At 44.3% G+C, this 23,564-nt stretch overlaps 1 protein-coding gene across 1 annotated transcript; it reads left to right on the top strand.

Moving 5' to 3' along the window:
* The first annotated feature begins 3,619 nt into the window (after window positions 1–3,619).
* Window positions 3,620–22,725, top strand: thbs3a (thrombospondin 3a). The gene is made up of 23 exons (XM_014972410.2): window positions 3,620–4,109; window positions 7,133–7,339; window positions 7,948–8,201; window positions 9,793–9,895; window positions 9,979–10,005; window positions 10,097–10,179; window positions 11,049–11,100; window positions 11,211–11,359; window positions 11,432–11,569; window positions 12,806–12,880; window positions 13,117–13,269; window positions 13,962–14,072; window positions 15,908–16,015; window positions 16,087–16,246; window positions 16,886–17,004; window positions 17,084–17,136; window positions 17,245–17,426; window positions 17,515–17,693; window positions 18,613–18,661; window positions 18,744–18,940; window positions 19,429–19,601; window positions 21,659–21,798; window positions 21,871–22,725. The coding sequence occupies exons 1-23, from the start codon at window positions 4,028–4,030 to the stop codon at window positions 21,930–21,932; spliced, it is 2,856 nt and encodes a 951-aa protein (XP_014827896.2). The 5' UTR covers window positions 3,620–4,027; the 3' UTR covers window positions 21,933–22,725.
* The last annotated feature ends 839 nt before the right edge of the window (window positions 22,726–23,564 follow it).

Here is a 23,564-nt window from a genome sequence, read left to right as displayed (position 1 = left end):
TTACGGTAGTTTAATTGATAATCTCATAGACTTTGGTTGATAACTCCAGCAGCAGCAGCTACCTTGCCTGAAACTCGTCTGTGTTATTAGGCCTCGTTAAAGAGCCTCTCTGAGGCGGCTTTGTTTCTGCGCCGCTGTTGCATGTTGACAGTATGCAGCTCTGCATTCCTAACTGCTGACTCTAACAGCCTGTTAATATCTGACGTTTACCCTAAAACAAGAGGGAAAGCGAACCTGGAGCACCTGCAGCGTCAGGTCAGGGGGAGTGGAGACTCTCAGCGGAAGAAAAGATCTTTGGTGAATTCAGAAGCACAAACTTTCTTCCTCTCCATCCAGACACTTTTTAAATTTATTTTGTTTAAAAGTAATCCTGCTTCATTTTTCTTTATTTGTTTCATAGTGAGATGCTCAAGTTTAATTTACATATTGAGATTTTTTAAATTTTTAGTTCCTAAAAATCAAAATCAAAAACTGAGAACAGATCACCTGCATGTCATGTGATTTTAGTTTTTCTAAAATGTCCAGTGGCGATGCACCAATGTGAAAATTTACCAATATTATAAATATTATATTTTTCTGTTCTTTCTACACTGTGAATAAACAACAGATATTACTAACAGGATTATCAGCTAGAGAACTGGTAATCCTGGATCAATAACGCATAACCAAACAAACAACAACCCAAACTAACAGGATGTAAATAAACATTGGTCGTTATGATTGAATAATTAATATCGGTCCAGTTTTACTTATTGGGCCGATATTGATATGTTAAGTACTTGATATTATCTGCTGCTTCCGATATCAATGCTGATGAAATTAGTCAATTAAAAAAAATTATACAAAATTTCAGAGTGGAACATTTGTAGCCGTTTGTTCCTGATACGACTGCAAATCTGATGCACAAGCTAAATCCGCTGATAGCAATGGATGACGAAGCCGCTTCTCTGTTCAATTCAGCTTCTAAATTGATATGGAAAAGACTATTATTGTGTTCAAGTTGTGCTAAAAGAAGCTAGCCTGTCATTGAAGCTATTCAAGCGTAACATCGCATCTCAATGTTAACTGCTAACATGTCAGCATGCTAACGCTTCTGAAGTTAGCATTAGCAGCTAATGCTAATGTCGGCATCCACATTCCTGAAAAGCTGAACTTTGCTCCAATCTGATGGTTGAAGATCAAATTAAAAATGATAAATATTGTCGTCGATGAGCTCATGTCTATTGTCGAGAAAAGTCGAGCTCAGCCCACTTCCCCATGCTGGAGATTTTAGTTTAATAATAACAATAAATAAAGTTATCTTTAAAACTGATTACACAGGTGACATCAAGACCCAACAGTAGAGTCAGACGGTAACAAAAGTAATCTGGTTGTGTGTGTTGTTATTGTGTCCTGCAAACTTTGCTTTAATTCTATTTTTTTCTATTTAATCATAAAAAATCATAATCAGGCAGATAGAGAGTCATGTAACAGGAAAAGCAGGTTTCCTGGAAAAAGAGGAAGTTTCCAGCCTGCAGTGATTAAAATAGTTCAGACTGCTCATTTTGAGCATTAAAGGTTTAAAGAATACAATCTAAACATTTTGAGTAATTGGATAAAACCCAGAGTAAAATACTTAAATTAATAATGATAACTTATGTTGCCCCCCAAGCAGTGGTTGATGTTGGTTTGATTATAAGAATATTTGCACTTACTCTTAAACTTATGGAAGTACTTAAAGGTGAAACAAGTAACTGTAACATGGTGTCAAATAATTAGAATAATGGATTATTCTTGGTTTATTTTCAGAAATGTCTGTAATAACTCACATCATGATTATAATAAGAGTAACTAATAAGTAATGGTTATTATAATATTATAAGTGAATGCTAAATCAGAGAAACTAAAAGGTTATAAATGTGATTTTGACATTGAACTGGAAATGGTGTAAAATGTGTAACTGTAACTAAAGGTCACTGATGTTGTGTTGGAGGTGGATGGTAGGTGAAAAGTCAGGGGAAAAGAGGAACCGAAAGGGGAGCAGAGGTAACCAAGACATTAGGTCATTAGAACAGACATCATGTCTCCAAGATGGTGATGGATATGAGATCATCTGTCCAAGCAGTCAGTATGGGAAGTAACAGGAAGTGAAACTGTAAGAAGCACATAGGAAACAGGTGCAGATGGAAGAAGAAGAACTGAGAGTGCAACTCGGAAAGAAAGAGGGTTAACTAAAGGTTTTTGTTAACCAAGGAAAAAGTTGACGTGAGGAAAGTTGTGTGGGCCGTGGGTCAGTGACACGTAGGAGATGGAAAAAGTAAAGATAAGGGAAATGAACGGATGCAGAAGGAATAAAAAGTAACAACGCAGAAAGATCGAGGTTCTTTGTTCCGCAGCGTTCGAGTCGAGCAGATGGAGAAGCAGAGTCAGATGAGGCCTGAGTAAAGACACCCCGGGATGACTGCTCGCTGCCAGTGAAAGGGACAAGATCCGTTTACCCACAACCCGGGACTCTGATTCGACTGTGGCCTCACGCTCAACCCAAAGGATTACATCGATGCTGCAGTGGACATGGGGAATATACCAAGATCCTTTTTGGATAACGAACTGAGTTCGTTGAGGATTCACACCAGTTCAACTTTGGATTTATTCTGAAAGGATTCTGCCAAGACAAAGACAGGACTCCATCCATGGACGTTAAAGTTTCTGCTGCCAAGATCGTCTCTGCATCTGGGTTCGAGTAGTATTGCCTCCCCCCAAAGCCTCTATTTAGATTAAGACAGCGTAGGGTTAGAAGTAGGAGTAATTTCTGATGATTCTTAAAAGTTTTAATTTCTTATATTTTTTATTAAAATGCTGTATGTTTTTTCCCCTGCTAAAGCTTGCTAATAAAATACTAAAGTCTAATTTGAAGTTGTGGACAGTTAAATTAATTGAGTCATCTAGATTTAATTTCTCTGATCGTTGTACAATCAATGTTTATGGTCCTAGTAACTTATGGTGGCTTCTTACGTTCTTTAGTTCAGATAAATAATGTCCCTGGGACTTATTCCTAGTCGCTAAAATTATCTAAGCCGGTTACCAAGTGCACGTTAATAATTAGGAGATGAGCTACCGTGAACAGGTGTGGTTCATGAGTTCGGACATCGGCGGGGCTACTCCGATGTCTGGGCTATGAACTGAAGCGGGGCATAACGTCTGGATGAAGGTAGTTAGAACTTGGACGAATCATCTCCGCTCCCAGCTTAAATAAAAGTTCTCTAAATTCTTATCTGCGGTAATACCCGAGAATTGGAGTCTTTTCGGACCCGTGAGACGGAGAGCTGGTCAGTAGTCAGTCTGCTGGAGTGGGGAGGAGTTAAGGGCGTGGCTGAGTACTGAGAATTAACACTATTTATTTAACAATTTAGCAGAAAAATGGTTTTAAAAATAAAAATATTGCTTAAATTGTTCATTATTTGGAATTAAGTTACGATTAATCAATAACACACACTGAAATCAACCTGATTAATCGCAATATGAAGCTAACCTTCCTTCATTCTGACTTAGAACTGCTGCTGATCAGCCGCATCCCTTCATAAATCAGGTTTCTGCTGTTTAATCCAGGATTTGAGTCTTGAACTCTTTTAGTTTCGGGTTCCGTTTGGATCAGAACTGGAGAAGGACCCGTCCGGTTCGGAGCTGAATCCTGTGAACGTCCCTCTCTCCGGTCGCGCGCCTGCGGGGTGAGCGCGCGCGCCAGCTGCAGTTTCCAGCTGTGAGCTCGTGAGGCTGGACCGTCAGTTTCTCCTCCGGTGGTTCGGGTCGGGTCGGTTCGGACTGGTGCGTGACTTATTGCTTTTCGTCTCTCGGTTTGGACCCAGCCTGTTCTCCCCCTAACCGCCGCTTCTTCCTCCGCACCGAAACTTCAGCCGAACCCCACCGCCCCCCACTGCTGCCGCCTCAGGGTTCGGGTCCATCCTCAGTTCCGAACCCACAGCTCGGTTTATTGTTTTCCATCATCATTCTGCTCTGCTGCTGGAACTTTTCAGACGGAACCGGTCCAGTAATGGGTTGGGGTTTCCCGGTTCTGCTGGCGGTTCTGTTCGCTCAGCTGTCGGCCGGGTTCCCGGACGGAGCGGACGTTCAAGGTAACAGAACCGAGCCGGACTTCAAGGGTTTATTTCTCTGAGAGGTTCTGGTCAGGTGAAGCTGAAGAGGTTAATTAACGGCTAATTAGTGGTTAATTAGTATATTAACTCAGTACTAATCGTCTCTGATGGGTTTGGCTATGGAGCTAAATTGGTGGCATGAAGTTTGTTTAAAAAAAAAAAAAAAAAGAAATCTGAAAAGTAATATTTTTTCACTTCCAAATCTTTTATTTCAGTTTAAAATAATTTATTTTTCCCTAATTTGAAATCTTTTATAATTTAAAAAATAGTTTTTCAGTTTAATTTTATATATATCAGTTTCAAAACTTTTTAGAATTATTTTTTCAGTTTCATATATTAAAAATCTGGTAAGCTATTTCTGAAACAGCTGTAAAATTCTTAGAGCATCTAAGTAAGGAAAAGACGCATTTTAAATGAAAGCTTTAATTTTTTACAGCGTGGAAATGAGCTCATGTGATGCAATCATGGAAAATTAAACTGAAGCACTTAAACAGCAGCAGGAAGATTTGCTTTGACAACAGGAGAAAAGAAATCAGACATAGCTTTGATTCTAATCCACCATATGCTGAGACTTAAAGAGGAGCGTATGGAGCTAAATTGGGGCCATGATGTTTGTTCTAAAGGAATACAGAATTAAATTGAGAAAAAGATTTGAAACTCAAGAATTATTTTGAAATTAAAAAAAAAATCTGGAGACCTCCCCCCCCCAACCCCTTAAAAAGAGTTCTGAACATGTTTTTTTTTTTTTCCCCAGATTCAGAACTTTTTAACTGTTTCATTTTTTTCAGTCTCAAATCTTTTTTTCAGTTTGGAAAAATAAATTAAGTTTTAATTAATTCTCTTTTTTTCAGTTTTAAATAGTTTTTTCTTTTGAGCAAACTTCACGGCCCTGATTTAGCTCCATAAAGTGTCAAAAGCAAACGAGGTGGATTAGCAGAGCGAGACAGCAGTTGATGGTGTCATTCAGGAAATGTTGCTTTGGAAAATCGTCTCTGCTGCCTGGATTTTGAGCTGTTAGCGACATGCTAACAGTCTTCAGTCAGAGGTTTCTTCAGACTCGTTGCAGTGGCTGCTACAAGAGATCCTTCCTTCATGTTTTCTGACAAACGTCAGTCCTTCGTTAATTTTTTGGAAAACTTTTGACTTTTCCAATCAGATTTAATTTCTGCAGCTCCTTTCTGATATTAGGTTGAAACCAGCAGCCGCAAACGTTCTGGAGACATTTTATGATTTTTAAGACTTTTTCTTTCCACTCGTGAAACGTTTCTGTTTTGTGGCTTCAGCTTTTTGTTTATTTTACTGTAGTTTCCTGAACTGTTCTTGTCCCGTAGTTTCCTCTGACCTTGGTATGACATTCAGGCCCACATCCTGACCGACACTGACCCGGTCCAGGTTAGCTTCTGTTTCTCCTGGAAACCAGCAGATCATCACCGTCTTGGATTGTTGGGAGACGTTTTGATCCAAATGTTTTTCCACGGCGGTTTTATTGGACAGAGAGAAAGCAACCCCGCTCGGGGATCGGGTTTTTACAGCATTTATTTCCCAGAAATCCTGATCAATCAGAAGGAGGATCCACCAGAGGGAAAATCTTTACTCCGGTCTTCAGTCTGGAGCCGACGCAGCTGCTGGACGCAGTCGGACATGTTGGATACGGGGCGCCGTTTGGGAAGCTGCACAGTCAAAACTAACAACAATAATTTGGTTTATTTATCCAGCCATACGAGAAAAAACGGGCTCATTTTTCAACTCCATATTTCCACAATGTTTAAACTTTAGAATATTATCTAAAGTTTAAACATTAGATAATATTCATTTATAAATGTAACAGTTTCATACTAAATATTCAGCATAGTATTTAGCTTGCTAGCTAACTAAATAGCAAGCTAAATATTTAGCTTTAAGTTGCATATTTAGCTTGCTTTAAACTAGTTAAATATTTTAATAGCTAAATACTTACCTTTAAGCTTAATATTAAGAAACCTTGAGCTAGCTAAATGTTTAGTTAGCAAGCCAAATATTTAGCCTAAGGTTAAAAATTGCCTTTATTATCTATACATAACATTTGTTACCTAAACATTAGATAATATTTAGCATAAACCTAAATATTGGTCAAATTTGGATATTTAGGGAATATTCAGATTCACTTGCCAAAATCAGGAAGTGGACCACCAATGTAAAAGTTTTATTTTTTCATTTAATTTGTAGTTGAATCTCTAGCTAGCTAACAATATATTTATTGTCATTTATTCATTCATTCACAAATGAATGAATAACATGGTGAAAATATGACTTTGAAAAATGAATCTCCCTTTTTATTTCCTACAGATGCAAAATAAATCAAATTATTTAGTCCTGACTGTAACATTACAAACCCATAGTTTGAACGTCTTTAATCGGCACAAAACCATTTGAGTCTCTGCCCAGGCTCTAAATAATTCAGAGAGATTTTGACATTTTTCTTGTTTTTTAATCTTATTTTCATCTGTGTGAACTCTATTAAAGAGGATCAAGTGTTTTCTTGTTTCAGCATGTTACAAAGTGGAGTCGCAGTGAAAAGCTGCAGATCAGAGCAACACCTAAAGTTTATTTAAAGTGACTGAAGTCTCCGGCATTTCGCTGACTCAGCGGTTTTCTGTTTCCACAGATATGAAAACTGTGTCAGGCAGCAGAAGTCTGATAATCAGTTCCAGGTTTTCAGAACTGGCCTCAGGAGCTCAGGGAACCAGATCCCAGTCTGTCAAACTGGGATTATGTTACAGAAACTGGGCAGTCTGGGAAGTCTGTCAAACCAGCAGCTGTGGGTCCAGTTCCAGATGTTCGGCTGGGTTTCATTTCCAGAACGGCTCTCCCTGACCAGTTAGAAGGATTTTCCACAATCTGCCAGCTGCAGCTGTAACGTTAAAGTGCAGCAGAAGCAGTGACATCATCATCTTGAATGGCTTTATGTTGTCATCTCTGTGTTTCTGTGATGTTTGCCGTGTGTCTGCATCTCCTCCCTGCAGTCATCGACGTTCTGAGCCTCCAGGACTCCAAGCAGAACGTGGCGGCGGTGGAGAAGCTGTCGGGCGGTCTGAGCGCGCTCAGTGACGTCTACGTGGTGTCGACGATCCGACTGCCCGTCAAGATGGGCGGGGTTCTGTTTGGGCTCTACAGCAAGCAGGACAACAGGAAGTACCTGGAGGTCGCCATCATGGGGAAGATCCACAAAGGTTGGTGGAAGTTCAGCGACTCGGTACAAGGAGAGCCGCTTACGCAACGAGACTTTGAGGGAAACAAAAACGGTTTCATGGGCCGTCATAAACGAGATGGACTTATGATCTACTGCTAATGATGCTAGCTAGAGCTAATGTCATTAGCAACAGCTAATGACATTAGCTAGAGCTAACACCATAAGCAAAAGGTAAGCTATTGGCAGGGGCTAACACCATAAGCTGGAGCAAAATCTATTAGCTAGCTCTCGCTAACACTACTAGCAGGAGCTAAAAACATTTGCCAGATTTGACATAACTGACTTGAGCTAACAACATTAGCAGGAGCTAATGCAAATTCAAAACAAATGGGAAGGTAATGAATAAATGTTTAAAGTGACATTAAAGCATCTTTAAGTTTTTGTAACAAACCGTTCATAAAGTAGAGAGACTGTTTTGATCTCGATGTTAGCCGTAAACAGCTTATTCTCTCAACCTTTTCCATGAAGTCTGTTTCCCTCCCTAATCCAACTGAAGCTTTCTCCTGTTCCACTTCTCTCCCACATAAACGAACCGCGGATAAAAGAAAAACCTAATTTTCAACCTAAGCTTTTCCTCCTCGTCCTCAGTTCTGGTCCGGTACGTCAAAGCCGATGGGAAGGTCCACACCGTGAACCTGCAGAACTCCGTCCTGGTCGACGGACGGACTCACTCCATCATCCTGAGACTGGGCGGCCTCCAGCGCAGCAACATGCAGGTGGAGCTGTATGCCGACTGCCGATTGGTCGACTCCAGTCAGGGCGTTCCCCCATTGGTTCCTCTGCCCAGAGAGGCGGACATGGTGGAGATCCGACATGGACAGAAATCCTACGCCCGACTTCAGGTTAGAGGGATAAGAGCAGCAAAGATTGCATGAATTAACTAGAGAAATCTGAATAACTGATTGTTTTACTTGGCTTTTACATGATTTTAGTTTGAAGGACGAAGCTGTGGAGGACATTTAACATTTCTTTACTCAAATGTTACTTCTGATTTCCCCTGGAGGATCCCATGGTGTCCGCAGGCCAGAAGGGAAAGGCAGTTTAGTCCAGGTGTCTCCAGTCCTCCAGAGCTGCTATCCTTCAGCTTTTAGATGCATCCCTCCTCCGTACCTGGACCAAGGGAATCCCTGGTTACCAGAGCTGGATGACTGCTAACGAGGGGGATTCAGGTGCGTTGGCGCAGAGAGGCATCTGGAGGTTGAAGGACAGTATCTCTGGAGGACCGGGCTCCTGAGTTGGTCCCGTTGGGCCAGGTCTCCGTTGTCTCACTCTAGACGGATAATGTCTGGTTCTGTTCCAAGTTGTGCATTGGCAGTGTCTTCCTGGCGGTGGAACGTGGGCGGTCCACCTGCGAGGAGGAGCTGTGGATGACACACCGATGATGTCATTTTGTTTGAGCAACCTTGATTGGCCAATTTCTCTTAAACCTTTCAGTCTGTTTGTTTGTTTGCTGGAGGTTGCACCATGACAATGCAGTTTGCTGCCAATCAAATCGCTTGCTCTTCATAAACCAGACATCAAAACAACCTGCGGACACGTTAACTTCAGTAAAACTGTTCAAGAAACACACAATCGGTCCCCTGATGTCGCTCCTGTTTAGCACACAGATGCAAACCAAACCTGTCATTCCATAGCCTACCTTCTGATGAGGACAGGAGATGGTAATGGACAGCAGCCGTCTGTCGTAAGCGCCACTGCTCTGCAGTGGATTTGCAGATTTGCAGCAAAAAAACCTTTTTATAAGGTAAGAAGATTGACGTTCATAAATAACTAAGAATAGTGACATGCAGTCAACTATTGCTTTATGGAGATGGTACGAGTCAGACTTAGAGGTAGAAATCGTCTGGTGTGAATTCAGGCAAAGTCAGCAGTTTGGTCAAATCAGCACACCCGTCAGGAGGGAGAAGGAAAAATACCGCTGCCGATGAGCTCCATCTGGGTCAGCTGCTTCCCCAGACAACTTAACTCAACTTGAACAACGGCTGTTCTGGCAACAACAACTTGGAAAAACTATTTCAGTTCAAAGTCCTGCCCGTCACTTCCAGTGTCCGTCTGTGTGCCTTGACGCAGTTGCAAAGGGTCAGCAGCCATCTTTGTCCGGCTGGTACGTTGCCGTGTACCAGCCCTGAACCTTACAGGGTCTGCTAGTGGAGGAACCGGTTGCTCTAGTGGGGAAGAGGCTGTGGAGGGTCTTCCTTGGGGTTTCCTACCAGTGGGACTGAAAACCGCAGGGCTCCGGGAAGCGTCTCGATAAAGTACCTCAGCTGACCTCTGAACTCTCGTTCTACTGAGGAACCTCAGTTTGGTCACTCTGAAGGTTTGGACCAGAACTCCTCCGTCACCTCAGTTCGTCCTGATTCAAGATTAGACGTTTTCCTGTCCAGCAGGACCGGCGCGTCTCTGCGTCTGTCTCATCGGGCCTCTCTCTGTCAGGGCGCAGTGGAGTCCCTCCGCCTGGCTCTAGGGGGCAGCGTTGCTAAAGCCGGAGCGCTGACCGACTGTCCGTTCCAAGGAGACTCGTCGGCCTTCAACTCAGGTGAGCTCACCTGGATCCGAACCTGAAGTTCAGCTGCTCTGTGGTTCTGATCCGGATCGGTGATGGGTTCTTTGTTTCCTCAGGGAAGGGAGAGGTCCAGTCCATCCTGGGTGAGGTTCTGATCACTTAACCGGTTCTGATCGTCCATGACCTTTACTCTGATCTCTGATTGGACATCCTGTTTGTGACATCATCTGTCAGGTGAACACACCAAGGCTCTGATTGGTCAGCTCATCATTTTCAACCAGATCCTGGGAGAGCTGCGACAGGACATCAGAGAGCAGGTGAGACACTGAGACAGGGAGACAGAGGGACAGGTGAGACAGGGAGACAGAGGGACAGGTGAGACAGAGAGACAGAGGGACAGGTGAGACACTGAGACAGAGGGACAGGTGAGACAGAGAGACAGAGGGACAGGTGAGACAGGGAGACAGGTGAGACACTGAGACAGAGGGACAGGTGAGACAGAGGGACAGGTGAGACAGAGGGACAGGTGAGACACTGAGACAGAGGGACAGGTGAGACACTGAGACAGGGAGACAGAGGGACAGGTGAGACAGGGAGACAGAGGGACAGGTGAGACAGAGAGACAGAGGGACAGGTGAGACAGGGAGACAGGTGAGACACTGAGACAGAGGGACAGGTGAGACAGAGAGACAGAGGGACAGGTGAGACAGGGAGACAGGTGAGACACTGAGACAGAGGGACAGGTGAGACAGAGGGACAGGTGAGACAGAGGGACAGGTGAGACACTGAGACAGAGGGACAGGTGAGACACTGAGACAGAGGGACAGGTGAGACACTGAGACAGAGGGACAGGTGAGACAGAGGGACAGGTGAGACAGGGAGACAGGTGAGACACTGAGACAGAGGGACAGGTGAGACAGAGGGACAGGTGAGACACTGAGACAGAGGGACAGGTGAGACACTGAGACAGAGGGACAGGTGAGACACTGAGACAGAGGGACAGGTGAGACAGAGAGACAGAGGGACAGGTGAGTCATGGAGACAGGTGAGACACTGAGACAGAGGGACAGGTGAGACAGAGGGACAGGTGAGACAGGGAGACAGGTGAGACACTGAGACAGAGGGACAGGTGAGACAGGTGAGTCAGCATCATGGTCTCAGGAGCCAACGGCGTGTCTGTCCTCAGGTAAAGGAGATGTCTCTGATCAGGAACACCATCCTGGAGTGCCAGGTTTGTGGTGAGTCAGCAGCTCTGTGGACGTCTCTGAATGACCTGAGGACCCGATTGAAGCCGCCCCCTGTCCGTCTGTCCCCCTGTCCTCCCACCTGTCCCTCCGTCTGCCTGCAGGTTTCCATGAACCGCGCTCTCGCTGCTCCCCCAACCCCTGCTACAGAGGAGTGTCCTGCATGGACAGCCTGCAGTACCCCGGGTACACCTGTGGACAGTGTCCACCTGGAACCACCGGCAACGGGACGCACTGCAGGGACGTTGACGAGGTGAGGACAGGACGCCACGAGACGTCCGGCAGAGGATGGAGACACTGACTGCTTCCTGTTTGCCGTCCGCAGTGTGAGCTGCAGCCGTGTTATTCTCCTGACGCCTGCATCAACACGGAAGGAGGCTTCATCTGCAAGCCGTGTCCTCCAGGCCTGTGGGGGGCGCCGCTGGCCGGAACAGGACTGGACTACGCCAAGACACACAAACAGGTCTACTAGGAGCTGTGTTTAGATCTGGGGCTGCTTAAACAATTATTATCGAGTATTATATCGATTATTTTTACGATTAATCGAATAAAAATTATGATGAAGTAAAATATTGGTAACAGCAGTATGAATATTAAATATCAACATCGGCCCAATTTTCATATTAGTGCGTCCCTAACAGTTACTGTCCTGTAGTACAGAAAATTAACCTGCAACAGTAATAGCTCCATTTTTAAGTTTACCAAAAATTATACAAATTATATTCAGTTTAATAAAAAAGCAGCAGGCTCACAACGACACTTAGAAAAAATGTCTATTAACCAGTTTTTAGTTTTGATTTGACTTTTTAATATTTATTTCAAACAGGTTTTGAAAAATAAGAAAACAGGCGACCAGAAGGACAGAAAACACATAACCAAGAACAAAATAATTTCTCACTACTTTTCTGTTTGTAAAGGAGTCAGAAGAAGAGAACACTGACTTAATCTCAGTTTAGCTTCTGTATCCACCTCCAGTCAGTTTAATAGATGAACTCTCACTTTGCTCAGCCATTTGTAGCTTTTTTCTTTCATGTCAGTGATGACATTTATTTGGCTCCTTCCTCACACATTAACTCAACACGTCCGTTTTGATTTCGGTTTGGGAGACAGTTCTTCTTCTCTACAGGAAAACGAGTCTTTCTGAAGTTAAATCTAAATTTGTCTTAAAAGAGCTCCATAATTAACCGCTTTGGTGAGAAACGGAAAGTCTGTCATCGTTATGTCACTGCAAACTCCGATCCAAAGCCGATGATTCTGTTTGTACAGGCGTCTTTAGCAAATCCAGTCTGACTGCTCGTGTAAATGAATGTTGGACTGTGCGAGTTAGCAGCAACAATCAGCTGTCGGTAATCCCAGTTTGAGTGTGAGTGTATTGCTGGGATGCAGCTGGAAACCATTAGAGCCTCTGAAGCAGCACAGAAAGCTCCCAGCTGTGGAAAAACCGCGTTGAGTCGGGGCGACATCATCTCACCGCTGGTAGGAAGTCATTAACTGCTGCTGCGTTCTGCGGAGGTTTCAGTTCTGACATCAACCTCCGATGCTCCTTCTCTTAAAAGATGAGATTAAATTTCCTCCTTTTGTTTGCAGAATATTCACTTTTTACCAGATGGATCTGAGACCTTTCCCAGGGAAATTTCACAAGATGTTCCTGTCAGTTAAGCTTTAAAATCCCAGCTGGATCTGTGTGTGTGTGTTTCAGGAGTGTGTGGACATCGATGAGTGTGTGGACCTCCCTGACACCTGTGCATCAAACTCGGTCTGCATCAACACTGTGGTGAGTGGAAACATGAGAAGACGCTCTGGTTTTATTCATTGATCCTGATCCAGACTGACTGCTGGCGTCTGAAGCGACCCATCAACGGTTCTGCTGCAGATCTTTCACCTTTACAGGTTTCTGTTTGTTCGTTCAGGCAGAAAAAAATCCTCAGGTTGAGAAATGAACCAGTTTTACTGAGGATCCCGGCGAGACGGCGCCCCCTGGTGTACATTTAGCTCTCCTGTCTCTTTCAGGGTTCCTACAAATGCGGAGGCTGTAAACCTGGTTTCTATGGCAACCAAACATCTGGCTGCTCCCCCAGGAAGTCATGTGCTGCGTTGACCTTTGACCCCTGTGACACCAACGCCCACTGTGCCATGGAGAGGAACGGAGAAGTTTCCTGCAGGGTGAGGGAAAAACTCTCAGCAGAGGAGATAAAACAGGAACTACAGAAGCACAGATGGAAGGAAAAAAGAAGGAAAGAAATAAAGCACATTTTGCACACAGTTATTAATTGGTTAATCAAAAAATCTGCAGAATGTGGCAAATTATTTATCTGATTAACTGATTAATTTTCAGAATAATCGATTAATCAGAATAATTAATTATTAAAATAATTGTTAATTGGAGCTCTAGGGTGTATGAATATATTTGAGCCTGAATGTTTAATTTTAGCTTCAGTAAATCCCAGCATGCACCAGGTTTTTACTGAAGTTGGGCGTTTTTAGTGAGGAATCTGATATAATGAGTTAGAGCAAATCAAATCTAACTCATCTATCATTTAATAAATGGATGGAAAAGGTGCTTAATTGGAGGTTTTTTCCAGAATCTGAACCAGGTGAATCTAAAACTTCCACTTCTGGGTTGATCAGAATTACAGACAAAGACATTTTTTCTATCTAAAATTCAAAATGTTTATATTTTTATAGAGTTTTGACATAATTTCTGCTCTAAATGTGTTGTTCTTTCAGCAGATGTCCTTTTATTCCAGTTAATGATTAATCAATTATTTTTAAATTATTAATCACGATTAATTGTTTCAGCCTTAAACTTTAAAGTTTTGCTGGAAGCCTTTCATGTGTTCTGAATGTGTTTCCAGTGTAACGTTGGCTGGGCCGGAAACGGACACACCTGTGGAATGGACACGGACATCGACGGCTACCCCGACCGCTCTCTGCCCTGCATGGACAATGACAAACACTGCAAACAGGTCAGGTCGCACCTGGAGACAGGTCAGATCGCACCTGGAGACAGGTCAGGTCGCACCTGGACACAGGTCAGGTCAGATCGCACCTGGAGACAGGTCAGATCGCACCTGGAAACAGATCAGGTCGCACCTGGAGACAGGTCAGGTAGCACCTGGAAACAGATCAGGTCGCACCTGGAGACAGGTCAGGTCGCACCTGGAGACAGGTCAGATTGCACCTGGAGACAGGTCAGATCGTACCTGGAGACAGGTCAGATTGCACCTGGAGACAGGTCAGGTCGCACCTGGAGACATGTCAGGTCGCACCTGGAGACAGGTCAGATCGCACCTGGAGACAGGTCAGGTCGCACTTGGAGTCAGGTCAGGTCGCACCTGGAGACAGGTCAGATCGTACCTGGAGACAGGTCAGATCGCACCTGGAGACAGGTCAGATCGCAGCTGGAGACAGGTCAGATTGTACCTGGACCGAGGTCAGATCGCACCTGGACACAGGTCAGGTCAGATCGCACCTGGAGACAGGTCAGATCGCACCTGGAGACAGGTCAGATCGTACCTGGAGACAGGTCAGATCGCACCTGGAGACAGGTCAGATTGCACCTGGAGACAGGTCAGATTGCACCTGGAGACAGGTCAGATCGTACCTGGAGACAGGTCAGATCGCACCTGGACCGAGGTCAGATCGCACCTGGAGAGAGGTCAGATCGCACCTGGAAATAGATCAGGTCGCACTTGGAGACAGGTCAGGTCAGGTTGCACCTGGAGACAGGTCAGATCGCACCTGGAGAGCGGTCAGATCGCACCTGGAAACAGATCAGGTCGCACTTGGAGACAGGTCAGGTCAGGTCGCACCTGGAGACAGGTCAGATCGTACCTGGAGACAGGTCAGATCGCACCTGGAGACAGGTCAGATTGTACCTGGACCGAGGTCAGATCGCACCTGGACACAGGTCAGGTCAGATCGCACCTGGAGACAGGTCAGATCGCACCTGGAGACGGGTCAGATTGCACCTGGAAACAGGTCAGGTCGCACCTGGAGAGAGGTCAGATTGCACCTGGAGACAGGTCAGATTGCACCTGGAGACAGGTCAGATCGGACCTGGAGACAGGTCAGGTCGCACCTGGACACAGGACATGTCAGATCGCACCTGGAGACAGGTCAGATCGCACCTGGAAACAGATCAGGTCGCACCTGGAGACAGGTCAGGTCGCACCTGGAGACAGGTCAGATCGCACCTGGAGACAGGTCAGATCGTACCTGGAGACAGGTCAGATTGCACCTGGAGACAGGTCAGATCGTACCTGGAGACAGGTCAAATTGCACCTGGAGACAGGTCAGGTCGCACCTGGAGACAGGTCAGATTGCACCTGGAGACAGGTCAGATCGTACCTGGAGACAGGTCAGATCGCACCTGGAGACAGGTCAGATTGCACCTGGAGACAGGTCAGATCGCACCTGGACACAGGTCAGGTCAGATCGCACCTGGAGAGAGGTCAGATCGCACCTGGAAACAGATCAGGTCGCACTTGGAGACAGGTCAGGTCAGATCGCACCTGGAGAGAGGTCAGATCGCACCTGGAAACAGATCAGGTCGCACTTGGAGACAGGTCAGGTCAGATCGCACCTGGAGACAGGTCAGATCATACCTGGAGACAGGTCAGATCGTACCTGGAGACAGGTCAGATTGTACCTGGACCGAGGTCAGATCGCACCTGGAGACAGGTCAGGTCGCACCTGGAAACAGATCTGGTCGCACTTGGAAATGGGTCAGATCGCAAATTTCCCACAGTTGCTAGTCAGCATTACGATGTGTTGGTGACACTTTGACCTCGTCCATCAGGACAACTGCATGTTTACGCCGAACTCGGGCCAGGAGGACGCGGACAACGACGGCATTGGAGACCAGTGCGACGAGGATGCAGACGGAGACGGCATCAAGAATGTGGAGGTTGGATATCAACCGGGTGTAGACGCTGCTCCAACTGCCGCGGTCAACCTAACGTCTTGTTTGTGGTTCAGGACAACTGCCGTTTGGTCCCCAACAAAGACCAGCAGAACTCGGACAGCGACTCGTTCGGAGACTCGTGTGATAACTGTCCCACCGTCCCCAACAGTGACCAGAAGGACACAGACAACAATGGACAGGGAGACGCCTGCGACCAGGACATCGATGGAGATGGTGAGGACAATCTGCCCTCTGCTGGTGATCAGAGGGAACAGCAGGCATCGTCTAACTTGAAGGATTTCAGCTCATTGATCTCCAAGGAAATGTTGCTGAAATGACTCCAATAAATGATATTCAGCATCAGGAGGCTAGTCTGGGTTATTCGGGTTGGATCAGAATCTTTCAGATTTCATACAAACCAGCACATCCAAACTTAAGAAACATTCAGAAAATAATTTCAGGTTTCGTGCCTCATAGCTTTAATATTTAAGATTTTTTTTATGTATCAAAGTCTGAGGCCTGGCCACGCCCCTTCAAATAACATAAAACATAAATCAACTCATCCTATGGCAGCTACTCCTTTGCCTTGCTATTGGCCTGCCTCTCTACCTGCTATGGTACCTTCAGTCAGTCCTTCTGAAGTCAAGTTCATCTGTCCTTTGCTGCTCTTAGGTGATAAAGTTGCTCACATTCACCCACTCTGCACAAACACAGACACAATTAACCTCAAGCAATCGGGAAACCATCTCCTGATATCTTCTTCTGCCCGGACACTTGTAGGCAACCATCTTCTCTTCACGATGTGCCTGAAATGTTGAGTCAAGGTTTAAAACACTGAAATCGGTTGTTGGATCAGGCTGTTTCTGTGTTCAGGTATTCCCAACGTTCTGGATAACTGCCCTAAGGTTCCCAACCCGATGCAGACGGACAGAGACAGAGACGGAGTCGGAGACGCCTGCGACAGTTGCCCTGAACTCAGCAACCCCATGCAGGTTCTGTGTCCTCCAGCGGCAACCTGGCTCATTTAACCAGCTCTGGTTGGTCAAGTTTTTACTTTGTCTTGTTTTGCAGACGGATGTGGACAACGACCTGGTGGGAGACGTCTGTGACACCAACCTGGACTCGTATGTCTGACAAACATAACATCTTCCCCTACTGTCGTCCAATCAGTTTAGGTTGCTGAAACCATGACAACACGCTGAAATACTCGTCTTGCTGTTCTGCTGCTGCAGGGACGGAGACGGTCACCAGGACTCCAGAGACAACTGTCCTGACATCCCCAACAGCTCCCAGCTGGACTCCGACAACGACGGCCTCGGAGACGACTGCGACCACGACGACGACAACGACGGCGTCATCGACGATTACGACAACTGCAGACTGATCATCAACCCGAACCAGAAAGACTCAGACGGTACCGAGCAGAACCAGAATCCTGATTGGACCGAACCTTTCTCTCTATGGACTCAGTCTGGACCTGTCTCTCTTGTTTCTGTCTTCAGCTAATGGAGTCGGAGACGTCTGCGAGAACGACTTCGACAACGACGCCGTGATGGATCTGATCGATGTGTGTCCAGAGAGCGCCGAGGTCACGCTGACGGACTTCCGAGCCTATCAGACGGTGATCCTGGACCCTGAAGGCGAGGCCCAGATCGACCCCAACTGGGTGGTTCTGAATCAGGTAACTTGTTGCTATGCTAGCTGCTTCCATCCCTTTGTCATGCAAAGGGATGGAAGCAAGTTGTTTTTGCAACTTTTAAAACGTTGCAAAAACAAAATGTGAACTAGGCTTGTTTCCATCTACTGGTTGGGGTGAATTTGTTAGATGTTGATGCTACGGATGGCTGTAATAAACAGGAAGTAGAGGTTGTAAGCTAGCATGATCCACAGATCTCAGGAAAACGGAGAGAGGTTTTCAGGAAAGCTCTAATTCTCCATCATGTCAACTAGCATTAGCAATCTTTCATGTTGTCTGATGACGGAGAGACAAAAAGCAATTCTAATGGCATTGGAAACAGCTGATCAGTCGTGAGAGGAAAATGTTCGCTACATCAGTTTATCTGGAAAATCTTTGGAAAAAACGAGCTAATGAAACCACTTCATGCTAGAAAAAGACTTAGTTTTGTGAAATTGAAGTTATTTTGAATTTTGTTGCTTAACCTTATTTAATGCGGTACTAACACATTTAACCTGCTACCTGAGGGCCGTTAGCTTCATGCTAACAGGCCTCGCTTCACCTTTCAGTGTCACAGAATGACATTGGGCCGAATGATTTCCTCTGCTGGAGAACGATGGACTTCAAACGGGCTGAAATGATCTTTGATCCTAACTTGCTACCTTCTGTCCTAGCTGGCTGGCTAACTTCCTTCCTAGATATCTGGTTCCTAGATATCTGGCTGGTTCTTGGTAGAAAAAGAAAGAAAAGAGAAAGACGACAAATCATGCAAATGGAAATTATTGAGCTCATGTCAGTTTAGATTGATTTATTGCTTGTTGGGACAGTCCTGCGTTTTCCTCTCTGAACAGAATAAAACCGTTTGAATGAAATGAAGCAGAGTAAAAACTCTGAATGTATTAATCCGCCGTTCTGCTGTCCTCAGGGCATGGAGATCGTTCAGACGATGAACAGCGATCCGGGTTTAGCTGTTGGTGCGTTTCCCTTTGTTCAGATTGAAATCTTCAGATTCCGACGGACCTGGTTCTGATCCGTCAAACCTCCATGTTTCTGCAGGCTACACGGCGTTTAACGGCGTGGACTTCGAGGGAACGTTCCACGTCAACACGGTGACGGACGACGACTACGCCGGCTTCATCTTCGGGTACCAGGACTCGTCCAGCTTCTACGTGGTGATGTGGAAGCAGACGGAGCAGGCGTACTGGCAGTCCGTCCCGTTCCGGGCCACGGCCCAGCCCGCCCTGCAGCTCAAGGTTCGGCTTTTACCGCAGGCAGCCGGCCCAAGGCATCAGCAAAATGAACACCAGAGTGCCTCAATTTCAACACTACCCAGAGAGATAAATGTTTACATCTGTTTATTCAGAATAAATACAATTTAAAATTTCAGACTTTTGTTACTATGGTTACAATCTGATGCTACAAGTTAAATCTTTAATGTTCCCAGCAGATCATAGCCAATTATTCCTGATTGCTCCTGAACGCAGCCAGATAAGCCCCGCCCCCTCTTCCAGGTTTCACCTGGATTGAAACAAAACTGAAATAGACTTTGAAACTGGAAAAAAACTGTAACTACAAAAATGTTAAAACTGGAGAAAACTATTTGAAACTGAAGTAATTTAAAACTGAAAAAAACATTTGACAAAAAATTTATATTAAAACAATTTTTGAAAAAAACATTTTGACATTGACAAAAATGGGGAGATAAAAAAACGCTTTGAAGCTGAAGTTTTTGGTCCTGCAGGCGGTGAAGTCTCAGACCGGGCCGGGGGAGTACCTGAGGAACGCCCTGTGGCACACCGGAGACACGCTCGGCGAGGTGAAGCTGCTCTGGAAGGATCCCCGAAACGCCGGCTGGAAGGACAAAACGTCGTACCGCTGGCAGCTGAGCCACCGGCCGCAGGTCGGGTACATCAGGTCAGACGGGTTCCCACACTAAGACATTAACACTGATCCCTAAATATTAACACTAAATATTAACACTGATCCCTAAATATTAACTCTAAATATTAACACTGATCCCTAAATATTAACACTAAATATTAACACTGATCCCTAAATATTAACACTAAATATTAACACTGGTCCCTAAATATTAACACTAAATATTAACACTGATCCCTAAATATTAACTCTAAATATTAACACTGGTCCCTAAATATTAACACTAAATATTAACACTGATCCCTAAATATTAACACTAAATATTAACACTGTCTCTTTATGACAAAGTAGTTCCATTAAATCCTCCAACAGGGTTTAATGGAATTACTTCATTAAAAAGATGCAACACAAACAATGAGAGTTCTGTGAAAAGTGTTTGTCCCCTATATGTTTCTGCTTTTATTCCCTCTGACTTTTTAATTAATATTAATAATAATAAAATTAATTTTATTGACATGACTTGAGAAAAACATAGAGCAGGTTTTTGATGTTTGTTTCCTTTATTAAAGGAAAAAATTTCAAAATCAACAGAATAAAGACGTACAAACATAAAGACACGATATTATAAGAATAGTCAAGATAACACAAGAATAAAACTGTAAAATAAACAATCATATTACAATTAGAGCCATAATAATATGACAGTACAGTCAAAATATTACGAGAATATAGTAATAAAATCATTCGGCAATAAAGTCGAATTATGAGAAATAAAATTGTAATAATTTGAGAATAAGGTTGCAGTATTACCCTGTAAAGTTGAAACATGAGAATAAAATCATATGACAAAGCCAAATATGACGTCAGCATCAAATTATTATCAGCAGGACTTTGAAGTAATTAATCAACAACTGAATAGAAAAAAACCACAAACTGATCTAGTCACATAGATCTAGATAAATTTATCCAAACTTTTCTCATTAAGACTTTTTATTATAATTTTACAACTTTCTGGGACATTTTGACTTTATTCTCATGATTAAAAACAAATCTCTGATCCTGGCATCAGTACTCTGTATGAAAGCCCTGTGTGGTATTTTCTGTAGTACTCTGTAGTACTGTAGTACTCTGTAGTACTGTAGTACTGTAGTACTCTGTAGTACTGTAGTACTGTAGTACTGTACGGTACCACTGAGTCGGACTCTCAGCCTGCAGATGTCTCCTGCACTCGTCCGTTATTCGTCTCTTTTCTCCTTTTTCTTTTTACTGCATTCTTTCCCCTCTGAACCTCCTTTGTGGCCCCGGGGCCCCCCAGCTCCCCATTGTACCCGTCTCCATGGCGACCAGAGCCCTGGCAGGAATCCGCTTCGGCCGCCGTTCATATGCAGATGAGATGCAGAGACGGAGCGAAACTCTGGAAGAGTTTATGAGGGAAAAACTGAACTTCCCTCAACTCTGGTGTAGGTCCGAAGAGCTGCTGGTCCAGAACCACCAGGTCCAGAACCAGGTCCAGAACCTGCTGGTCCAGGACCTGCTGGTCCAGAACCTGCTGGTCCAGAACCAGCAGGTCCACAACCTGCTGGTCTGGACCTGGTCCTGGTTTCTCAAACTTTATGTACTTCTCAAGTTTGAGGAAACACATCAAGTCCTGTTCAGTCTGTCAGGAGGAAATGAAAACAAGGGAGAGAAAATCTGTGGAGATGGGAAAAATATTCTGTGATCTTGGAAAGAAGCCAGTTAGCTACGAAGGAAGCTAACTAGATAACTGGATAGGAAGAAAGTTAGCTAAGTAGCTACAGAGGAAGTTAGCTAGGAAAGAAAGAAGCTAGTTAGCTACGAAGGAAGCTAACTAGATAACTGGATAGGAAGAAAGTTAGCTAAGTAGCTACAGAGGAAGTTAGCTAGGAAAGAAAGAAGCTAGTTAGCTAACCATGAAGGAAGATACCGAGTTAGTTAGTTGGGAAAGAAGGATGACAGATGGTTGGTTGATTGATTTGTTGGTTGATTGACTAGTTAATTGATTGTTTCATTGACTGGTTGGTGGGATGATTGTTGGGTTAATTGATTATCTGTTTTGTTTTTGTTTTCAGGGTGCGGTTCTTTGAAGGGACGGACATGGTGGCGGACTCCGGCGTCGTCATCGACACGACGATGAGAGGAGGCCGACTCGGCGTTTTCTGCTTCTCACAGGAAAACATCATCTGGTCCAACCTGCGCTACAGATGCAACGGTAAAAACCGCTCCGCCTGCGACTCTGTGTCGCTCGAGACTTTCCTTTAAAACTCTTCTTCTGCTGTTTCAGACACGGTGCCTGAAGACTTCGCAGCGCATCGTCAGCAGTTTCTCATGCACATTCATGTCTGAACGTGGCAGACAGACTGCAGACACACGGCGGCTCTGTGGGAGCCGAGCGCCTGACTGGGAGCAGGAGAAACAGAAACCAGCCATCATCTCCAGTGTGTCCACCTTTTCCCTCCATGGTCTTAACTCGGCTCTACTGTAAAGCTTCATCGTTTTCGCCCTTTGATTTGGCTGTTTCCGTGAAATAACCCGATCTGCTACCATCAGGAGAAGAGATGTTCCACCATGTTTGCTTCTGTCCTGATGACAGAAAAAGACTCAAAAAGCTCTTTGAGGTCCAGTTTGTTTCTGCTTCTGTCACTGAAAACCCAACAACCATTTGTGTTAACCGTCTCCAAATAAAACATGACACTGTGGACGATGCATCTCCAGCTTTTGAGCTCATGAATCGAAGCATTTTCCTTCCGTGTGGAGCACCTGACTCCTTTCTGCGACCGGCTTTAAAACGGAGGTAAATATGTCAAAAAGTCGTCGGAGGTTATGACTCACCTGTACGTGTTGCACACCTAACAATAACTATCGCTTACACTGTAAAACATGCGTGTTGTCACTCCAAACAACATGGAGCGGGTCAAGCAGTTCCTGCAGTGGAAACGGCAAATCTGGAGGCAGACTGAACTTCAGCCACAGGAGGAGGAAACATGGTGGAAACATGTTCGAATATGTCACACATAGCCATCAATACCAGTTTCACACACTGAAACCACAGAAGAAGAACAGCAAGATGAGGCTAATCAGCTGGAATCAAAGTGTCCTCCATGTTTTATATGTTTTTAATAAACAACCAACCCAACAACGGCCCCTTCGTTTTTTTAGGATTTATTCTCAGACGCTGACTCTCAAACAGAGAAACAAACACCAGAACCAAAGTTCTGAGACAAAAACATCTCAATCCTAATTATTTATAAATTTCAACAATATTCTAGAGAAATGTAAAAACAACTGATTTAACCAGTGGTGGGCAGTGCTAACTGTAAAGCTCTGCACTGCCATGGTATTTAATGGAAGCTAATGCTAAAGTGCTAATTATGAACATTAGTTCCACTAATGTTACTGCATTGCAACATATTAGCTCAGAATCAGAATACATGTCGTTGTACAAAAGCACAACAAAAATACATCTGCTAATTCTAAAGCTACATCAACACGTGTTTAGCAGAAGCTAATCTTAAAGCACCAATCATAAACATTACCTCTGCTAACGCCAAAACCCTGCGCCGAGGCCGTATTTAGTGGAAGCTAATGCTAAATTGCTAATGTCAATTCAAACTTATCTTTGCTCTAGAAAGTCTATAACCCCCGAGAACCAGTTTAATTTTGACATTATCATTTACATATTAAATCTTATGTGTAATTTTTATGTTTATATCTTATTTATATCTCTACCGTCTGTGTTTTTGTTCCTGTATGTTTCTTATTTGAAACATACAGGAACAAAACTTTTCCCGCCAAAATTATGGCGGGAAAACAGAGAACCAAAATTTCAACACAGATGTTGAACTTAAGTCAACTGAAACTTTTAAAAGCAGTTGAGTAAATTAGCATGTTAGAATTTATCCAGAAAAAAGTTATTTAGGAGATGCTAAGTGATGACTGATTATCTTCAATCAGCGCTAAACAAGAAGTTAGCTGCAC

This window comes from Poecilia mexicana, unplaced genomic scaffold (assembly GCF_051168715.1).
Source record: "Poecilia mexicana isolate PSO_F unplaced genomic scaffold, ASM5116871v1 scaffold_16, whole genome shotgun sequence".
Taxonomy (NCBI): domain Eukaryota; kingdom Metazoa; phylum Chordata; class Actinopteri; order Cyprinodontiformes; family Poeciliidae; genus Poecilia; species Poecilia mexicana.
The sequence above is the reverse complement of the archived record's forward strand: the minus strand, read 5'-3'. Positions and strand labels throughout refer to the sequence as shown.

What these genes read in the sequence shown, in the direction of transcription:
- thbs3a (XM_014972410.2), top strand. Translation starts at nt 4,028, where the DNA reads ATGGGTTGGGGTTTCCCGGTTCTGCTGGCGGTTCTGTTCGCTCAGCTG. An exon ending in ACGGCATCAAGAATGTGGAG is followed by an intron (nt 16,016 to 16,086) that starts GTTGGATATCAA and finishes TTTGTGGTTCAG; the next exon opens with GACAACTGCCGTTTGGTCCC. An exon ending in CCTGCGCTACAGATGCAACG is followed by an intron (nt 21,799 to 21,870) that starts GTAAAAACCGCT and finishes CTGCTGTTTCAG; the next exon opens with ACACGGTGCCTGAAGACTTC.